At 56.7% G+C, this 8,599-nt stretch overlaps 1 protein-coding gene across 1 annotated transcript in view; it reads left to right on the top strand.

Moving 5' to 3' along the window:
• Positions 1 to 8,599, top strand: part of SH2B3 (SH2B adaptor protein 3) — a 19,736-nt gene that overhangs the window by 6,020 nt on the left and 5,117 nt on the right. Inside the window, exon 3 of the mRNA XM_009334455.1 lies at positions 16 to 223. Coding sequence (XP_009332730.1) covers positions 16 to 223 — 208 coding nt within the window. The remainder of the gene's footprint in view (positions 1 to 15; positions 224 to 8,599) is intronic.

Raw genomic sequence — 8,599 nt, 5'->3', positions numbered from 1 at the left:
CATGTTGACTGCAAGGCCGGGCCTGGGCAAGCGCATCCTGCCGTGGGGGCTGTCGCGGGAGCAGCCCCCCGAGGTGCGCAAGGAGGGGCTTCTCAAGTACGGGCTGCTGGACGAGACCTCCTTGGACAGCGGGACGCGCTGGCAGCGCTGCCGCCTGGTGCTGCGGCGAGCAGGGACACCTGACGGCGAGGAGTACGTGCTGGAGCTCTTCGACCCAGCCAAGGTAAGGACCTGGCTTTTGCCCGTTTCGGCCAGTCGATGCTGCGGGTCGAACCCTCGGCGGCGGGTTGGGGATGATGCCAGGGTGCCGGCATGTCCCATGGGGAGGAGCAGAGCCTGCACCCTGTATTTGAGACCTCTGAGAAGGAGAGCCACTGCCACAGGCTTGCGCTCAGGGCTTGCATTCAGAGGGCAAAAGATGCCACGACCATGTGCAAGGGCGATGTGAGCACTGATTATTGCAGTCGGTCGAGATGCAATTGCATTTCTCCTTGCTGGGACCCCAAACCTGGCTTTTCCAGCTAGAAGCAGAGCGCCTGCTTTGCTCTCAGGTGCAGAGCTGAGGATGGGGGCTGGTGGCCTCCGCACCACTTGTTCCCAGCCCCGTAGACCCACCCCAGCAAGGCGGGGGGCTAGTGAACCCCAAATTCAACCCGTCCTTGTTGTGCTGTGGCTTCAGCAGCCAGGGCATCTGCTCGCGTGGGCAAGCTAGGAAAGGAAGGGGAAAAAAGAAATTAGGCTCTGTGCCTTCCTCTGCTCCCCGTGGGACCTGTAAGGGACTTTAAATTTATTTTTGTAAGTACTTTTGTGGCTAGAAATTCAGATCTCAGCTACCCCTGGGAGTTCCCGTGGTGCTTAGATGCCGGCTGGAGCGGAGATGATGCAGGATGTGAGTGAACAGGGAACGATGCGGGGGGAGCCGTGGTGTTTAATCTTTAAAAAGATAGTTCCTCCACATGGAGGTCTTACGCAGGCCTGATGGGCTGTGTTTTCTTTCTTTTTCCTTTTTTTTTTTTTTTTTGTGTGCTTGTTTAACTTTGATGACTAACTTGTGCTTCGGAAAGAGGAAGCCTCGGGTAGAGCCAGAGCCTTGTCCCTGCCTTTGGGCTGTGTTTGCTGCTCACCGCAGCGCTGGGCCAGGGAGCAGCCGGCTAAATTCCTGCTATTTCTGTCAAACAACCCCAATATTAAGTATTTTTAAAAAAACAAACAAACAAAACCACCAACACCAAAATTGTAAAATCTGAAAGTAAAAGCTGGTTTTGCTCTGTTGTGTCAGGGGTTGCAGTTGTTTGTCCCTGTGGGAGCATGTGTCCCCATCCCAGGGCACGGGGAGGTCTGGCTCCGAACAGCATCACTTTGGGGCTCTTTGAGGGTGCTTTCAGCAGCCGGGCAGCGCTGCTGGGTGCCAGCGTGGTCCGGACCCCAGCTCACCCAGATGGCACTGGGCATGTCGGACCCAGCTGCAGGGAACGGCCTGGCCGCTGGGGAGGAGGTGTTGGGCTGGTGCTATTTCAGATGCTGCTGCCAAATTTGCTGCTGGCTTTACTGCTCCTCATCCTTGGTGTCTGTTGCCCAGACCTGCCCTTGGGGCTTTGCAAGAGCCAAAAATAAAAGCAAAGCAAGGGGATGCCCTCCCGGGGGTGGTTGTGCTCCCCGGTGGGGGGGGGGAGGGCTTTGGCACTTGGCGCTGAGCGCGCCCCTCCTCGGGCACCCACCCCTGCACCCTGGGCACCAAGCCTGTGCGGTTTTTTTTCCCCTGTGCACATTATGGCTGCAATGGATTTGGCTGCCTCCACACCAGGTAAAATCCCCGGTGACCCGGCACAGCTGTGGGGGAGAGCCGAGCTGTCCTTTCTGCCGAGCTTTTTCCCCCAAAGGCTTTTGGGTGCAACACAGGGAGCAGAGCCATCGCACCACTGGCACTTGCACACCGGACGAGCGCCTGGTTGGGCCCCTGCTGTGTCCCGCCTGCCCCAGGACCTGGTGCTTGCAAACACTGCTTTTTCCTTTTTTTTTCTTTTCCTTTTTTTTCTTTATTTTTTTTCCCCCTCCCTCCCCCTGGGAAGCAAGCCCAGTGCACAGCACATTCTTCCTCTCCCCGCAGCCCCTGACCGGCTTTGACCCATGGGCGGGAGGCATTTAAAACAAGACATTTAGCAAGTTCACCCAGCGCTCTGCAGCGTTATTCCTTGCAGTTTGCAACAAATCTCCATCCCACGGAGATTTCCCGGTGAGTCCCCGTCACCGCGAGGCTGGGGACCCTGCGGTCCCCCGGGGCCCCGAGCAGGGGGGTTTCTCAGCCAGATCTGTGGAAGGGGGGATGTTCCTCGCTGGATTCCGCGAGTCTCCGGAGTAAATTGCTTCCTGTGCAAATATTCCCAGGGTGGGTCCTTCCTTTCTAATTAACTGGGCCGGGGCCAGATCCCATCTCCTTTACAGCAGAATCAATCCAGCCCCTTTCCCAGTAACTGTGGTTGAATTCTGGGGGCGGTGGAAAGCCCCCCACAGTGCTGGTGGGTCCCACTCCCCAAACCCAGCAAGGGGGCAAACCGTGGAGCAGTGGGAACGGAACAGCTTGTTGGTGGTTATTTTTTTTTCCCTTTAAAGTAACTAAATAATAACCAAGAATTCCCCAAGGAAGGCTGTGGGGACCCCCCTCCCCTCCATCCTCTGGCCCTGGGATGCTCACAGGGCTTTGCCGCTGCCTTTCGCCCGTGTCGTGGATTTGTTCCTGATTTGAAGATGCTGTTGATGATCATGGAAGATTAATGGTTTTAAATAAGCAACTGTAAAAACAATCCTTGGGTGCTTTCATCCCCAGCTGGTCTCTGGACCGTTAGGCTTGGTCACCCTCGAGGTATCCCCAGAAGCGCCCTCCTCTTCTCCCTTTCTGCCCTTTAAATAATACAATGTAAATGGAAACTCAGCCCAGCCCCCCAGCTTTACAGCATCAAGCCAAGCCCCCAAATATTCAGCGCCTTGCAATGACCTTGGAAAGTCAGGGTGCCTGGGAAAGGGGGTGGCCCCATGCGTGCCCCACCGTGGCTCGGCCATTGCTCCCTTGCTTTGCTTTTGGCAGCTTTTATCTTATTTCCCTCCCTCCTTTCCCCCCCAGTGCGCTCCAACGGGGCCTCTCAGCCTAATCCTGTAACGTGCCTGGCATCAAAGGGAGCAGGGCACTTTGAAGAGCCCTAATCCCATTTACTGCTTGGGTGGCTGCAGCCAGGGCTGGGCTGGGCTGGGTGAAGGGGTGAGTGTCGGGGAGCCGTGCCAGAGCCGCCCAGTCCCTGCGGCGCTGCCCAGCATGGGCATCCCGTCCCCCAGGGATGTGCCGGTCTCATGGGAGCTTCAGCTGGATGAGATGGGGCTTCCCATGCTTGCAGCCGCTGCTGGGTTGGTTTTGGCATCGCTCCTTCCTCCCTCGAGCGCTGGAAAAACGATGTTGCAAAGGCGGGATTTGGAGACGGTTGGATCCGGAGCTCTCCCGGGAGCGGGTCACAGCCGGGCTGCAGGGCACCGGTGGGCTCAGGGTGGGGGGGGTGAGGTCACCCGGACCCCCACCCTGGGGACATGCTGGAGGATGCCGGTGTGGTGGGGAGAGGAGGGGTGCGAGGATGATCTTAGAGGTCTTTTCCAACCTTAATGATTCTATGATGCCGTGCCACCGACCGGGGCCAGGGTGAGGTGAGCCTCTGTGGCACGAGGCTGCTGGGGCCGGACCCGGCACCAGTGGGGCCATCCTGATGTGCGGAGCGCCTGGAGCAGGGGGATATCGGGGTATCTATAATGCTCGTATGTATGGGTGTGTATATACATGTGCACAGGAAAACCAGTGAAACCCTGGGTACGGTCCTAGGCACGCAGCCCAGGTGGATTCTCTGATGTCTAGTATGAGGGTGATGCTCGCCAACCTCCCTCCTTTCTGTGGAGGTACTAAGGGCTTTCTCCTCTACCACGCCATTTATTCTCATATAACTTGTAGGATTGGGAGCTGAGGCCTCTCCACCTTCATAAATTTAAGCCAAAGCTGGCAAAACACGTTTGCATGTTTTAGGGCAGCCCTGCGGGGTTTCGGGGCTGCCCTGTTCATCAGCTGAGCCCCAGCCCCAAGTGCGTTTTATATGGTCAAGTCCTAAACTCCATGAAAACTGTGATTTGCAACGGAAATGTCCCGAGCTATTTCTGTTGACCAGATGTTTTTACAGGAAGCGGAAGGGAAATGGGATTTGCATTTGCGCTGGTTTCTTTATAGTGTTTTAATGAAATCCAGTGCATCCCAGAAATTGATGGCATGCGGAGACGAGCCGGGAAGACTTCTTCCGCTGAAAACCCGTGGTCCCTGTGTCACGGCTTGTACGTCTTCAGCCGTGGCCACAAGAGGAGCAGTATTTTTATCTCTGCTCAGCGTGAGACTGCTTTGACTTCCTTTTTTTCTTTCTTTTTCCCCTTCCTTTCACCTGAAGCTGGTTTCTGAGAACTGCCACCTCCTGAGCAAGCAGGTCCCACACCCCTGGGCTCCGATTTTTGGCATCTGGGGCTCTACACGGCAGCCAGCCAGGCACGTGGTGGGGGACATCCCGGCGTTGTGGTCCCCATCCTAATTCCTTCTGGACCTGCTTTGTACCTCCAGGAGCAATTGCAGCTGCTCAAACGTGGCTTTAAGTGACTCAACCGAGGACATACGGAGAGGCAGTGGTGGAGGGGGAGCTGCTGCTGGTTCCTGCCCATGGGGATGGAGAGGCCACATTTTAGGAAGCCTTGACCCCAGCAGCAGCTGTGTTTGCATCCCTATCCCAGGCAGGGACTTGAGCAAACCCCCTTTTTTTACAGCACAATGCTTTGCTTCAAATCCAAACCACCTTTCCTCTTATTAGTGACCTGTAATTGTGCTTAAAAACTGGACGTGCCAAGTTGGATGCAGAAATGCCCTTCTTGCCACTGCAGCTCTGTGAGCTCCTCCGTTCCCCTATTCCTGCACAAAATGATGCAAAATGGTCTTTTCCTCCCAGGGCCACCATGAGCGGGTCACCCGCTGCCTGCAGGCTCCTGTGGGCAGCAGGCACCCTGTAAGAAGGGGTTTGCTGGTGATGGGAAGCATCTCAATGTCCCTTCATCACCCTGGCCTGGGGAAAGGCACGTTTGTGTCAATCTGGATCCCATTTGGTGTCGTTCATCCTGTGAGCCGGAGCAGGCTGGACCACATGTGCTCCTGCCCTCGTCCCGATGGCTCGTGCTGCATTTTTTTCTCCCTTTGTTGCAATAAAAATGTTAAACAATCCTGGGCTGCCTTGATCCTCCAGCCAAGAGCGACCCTGTTCCATTGTCCCTTGGCGGCTGGACAGCATGTGGCCGGAGAGCTGCATCCCCCTCCCTGCATCCCCAGGGCCTGCATCCCTCTCATGGCATCTCTAGGGGCTGCATCCCTCTCCCAGGATCCCCAGGGACCGCATCCCTCGCCTGGCATCCCCCTCTCAGCAACCCCAGGGGCCGCAGGGCAGGAACCAGGAAACCTGCCATGGGGTAAGAGCTGGAGGGGTTTGGGTGTACTGCGATTCCCTCAGGAGAGGTGAAACTGTACCCAAAGGTGCCTGGAGCCGCACTGAAATCTGTCCGCAGGCTTTTACTGCCGAGCAGGGCGGGCGGCACATCCCCTCACTGCTTTGCTTTCAGCGCTGCGCTGCTCGCTGTTCTTCGAAGGCGCGCGGGGCTGGGCATCCTTTTGGCTTTTTGAGATTTTGGTGGTGACTTTTTCTATTATTTTTTTTCCCGCTCTTTTTTTTTTTTTGGTATCGCAGGGTGAGGGCACGTGGGGGGAGGGTGATGAGACAAAAGGTTATTTATCATTTATTAACCACAACTTTTTCCATCCTTAGTCATGCACGGAAAAAACACTTTTAGCAGCGTAACCACAGCCCTGGCGCTAATTGCTGAAGAGCAGAGTTTCTTATTTTGGAAACTCTGTTGCCGGGATGGAGCTCGCCGGGGCTTGATTGGGTTGCGAGGGGAAGGGGGGGGGCCGGAGCCCCAGCCTGCCGCTTTGCCGGGTGCTGGGGTTGTTGGGGTTTGCCAGCGAGGGGCTTGGAGGGTTTCCTTTCTTTTTAACCCCACCCTTTAAAATCCACCCTGCTGTTGCTGGGAGGGGTGTTGACCCATCACCGTGACCCCCTCTGCTCACGGCAGAGATGCTTCGCTGCCTGCCGGCACTTGGCTGCTCCCAGTCGGGGCTGTCTCCCTTGCACAGATGCTGCAGAGCTGCTCGGGTAGGAAAGTACCATGTGCAAGCCGAGAAGTGAGCGAAAAATGGAGATATTAAGTGAATCACAGGAAAAGGGACTGGGAAAGGGCTCAAGGACTGCGCTGCTTTCCCCCGAGCCTCCTGCAGCTGGGGGTGTGAGGAGCTGCGGGGTGCCGGTGGGTGCGGGAAGGTGCTGGGTCCCACTCAGCCCTTGCAGCCGATGTGAGATGCCCGGTGGTGTTTTTTGGGTGGTTGTCTTTTTTTTTTTTTTCTTTTTCTTTTTTTTTTATGGCCCAGGATGTGGTTGTGTCGAGGCTGAGTGCAGCTTCTTTCAAAGGTAAATATTTATGAGAGCCTGCACAGGCAGCGCGGGGTCTGGAAGGATTCATCCTGGCGGCGGGGGCTCGGACAGGGCGGACCCCGCTCCTCCCTGCCGGGCAGCCGGTCCCAGCTCCAACCAATGCCTTTGATGGGCATCATGATCTTCAACGTTGTCTTGAGATTATGTTAAAAACAAAGCATTTGGGGCAAGATCTGCTTCCTTCAGCTGGGCAGGGCACAGCACTGGGCAAGGGGCAGGTCCTGCTTTGGGACCAAAATACCCACCCGAGGGGATTGAGTGCTCCTGCTTGGGCTCTTGAAGCTCTTGCATCGTCCTGGGTGATGGAAAACCCCAGGGTGATGCAAAATCCTGGGACATCCTGGGGACCGCGAGGACCCTACGGGGTCTGTGCCGGCCACCCCACATCCCCCAGCCCTCTGGGGCCAGGCTTTGGGGTGACTCAGTCCCTGGCTGCAGCCAGCCTCTGCTTGCACGCAGACACCTTGTTTACTTTCCGCGCTCATTATTTATTCCAGGAAATTATTAAAGCAGCCCACGCTGGAAGCAAGTTTGGCTTAAAATAAAAAAAAAAGGGGGGGGGCTAGCAAACACTGCCTGTTTACACATCCTGTTTATAGTCTCCGTCTTCCCAAATCCCGCTGTGAATGTAAGCCGCTGGGCTCTCTGGTTTTGGGGCGATTTGCAGGGTTTTGGGGAGGGAGCGTTGGCTCCTTCGTGCGGATCCGGCGGCCGCTGAGGTTTATCAATGCACAAAGAGGGGCAGTCAGCCCAAGGATGGGGTGGGGGTTTCTAGCCAGACCCCCCAAATCCCTCTCCACGGGTATGGATTTACCCAATGGCTCTTGGGGTTGCATTTCGCAGCGCCCCGGGTTTAATTTAATAAGAAATAGGGGCCCAGTGAATCGGTGGTGGTCCAGACTGTGTTTTCTCGTGTCGCCATTTGCTGGCGCTCGGCAGCCGCTCGGGATGGGAACAGAAGGAGCTTTGTGCCCTGGCTGCCCCTGAGCCAGCGCTTCAGGCCGGCACAACGGTGCCTCTTGTCACCGCTGAGCTCGGTCCCTTCAGGGATGGCTCTGTCCCCCCCCACAGGCTTTGGGGATGCTCGGAGACAGGGTGTCTTGGAAACTCTTTTGTCGCTCCGGTGTTGCTGGGTTGAGGATGCTGGCTGGGGTTTAGGGTGGACAGAGAGGGGTTTTGGGGGAGGTGATGGCCAGGATCTGGGGAGGCTCGAGCTTGCACAGCAGCCCGCAGCGGGGATCACCTCTCGTGTTTCTCTGCTTAACAGAGGCAGGGAACCTCCTATGACCAGTGCCCCAAGCCCAGAACAGAGAACCCCATGATGGCGCTCACTGCTGCTGTCAGTAGGTTTCAGAGTGAACAGCCTCCACATGCAGGCAGAGAGGCCAGAGTGTGCCACCCTAGGGTCCTCCCCAGCGAGCTTTGAGGGGGTGAGCTGGGCTGGGGGGGTCCTGCAGTGGATGCGGGGTACAGGAGGCACTTGAGGGGCCGGGGGTGTGCAGGGAAATGGCCTGAATCAGTGGGATCCCAGCCCCCGTCCCCAACACCGGCACTGGCATGGGGCTGCCTGGGGCGGACCTGTCCCCTTGGGATCAGCCATGATGCAAACGCCTGAGGAGGAGCATTGGGATTAGCTGTGCTACCAACTCCCTGGAGCGCTGGGATTAGCTGCTGGAGGACAGATGCTGGGATTAGCTGTGCTGCTGCAGACCTGTGAGGCTAAGTGCTGGGATTAGCCATGGTGCAAATCCCTGAGGATGAACACTGGGATTAGCCATGGTGCAAACACCCAAGGACACGCGCTGGGATTATCTATGGTGCAAAGTCCTCAAGGACGAGCGTTGGGCTTAACCATGGTGGAAACTCCCAAGGACAAACACTGGGATTATCTGTGATACAAAGTCCCCGAGGACGAATGCTGGGATTACCCATGGTGCAAACCCCCGAGGACGATCGCTGGTGCAGCAGACACCTTGCACGCTCCAGCGCAACCCTTGGTG

This window comes from Pygoscelis adeliae, unplaced genomic scaffold (assembly GCF_000699105.1).
Source record: "Pygoscelis adeliae isolate BGI_AS28 unplaced genomic scaffold, ASM69910v1 Scaffold262, whole genome shotgun sequence".
Classification (NCBI taxonomy): Eukaryota; Metazoa; Chordata; class Aves; order Sphenisciformes; family Spheniscidae; genus Pygoscelis; species Pygoscelis adeliae.
This window is presented reverse-complemented; position numbering and strand designations above follow the sequence as displayed.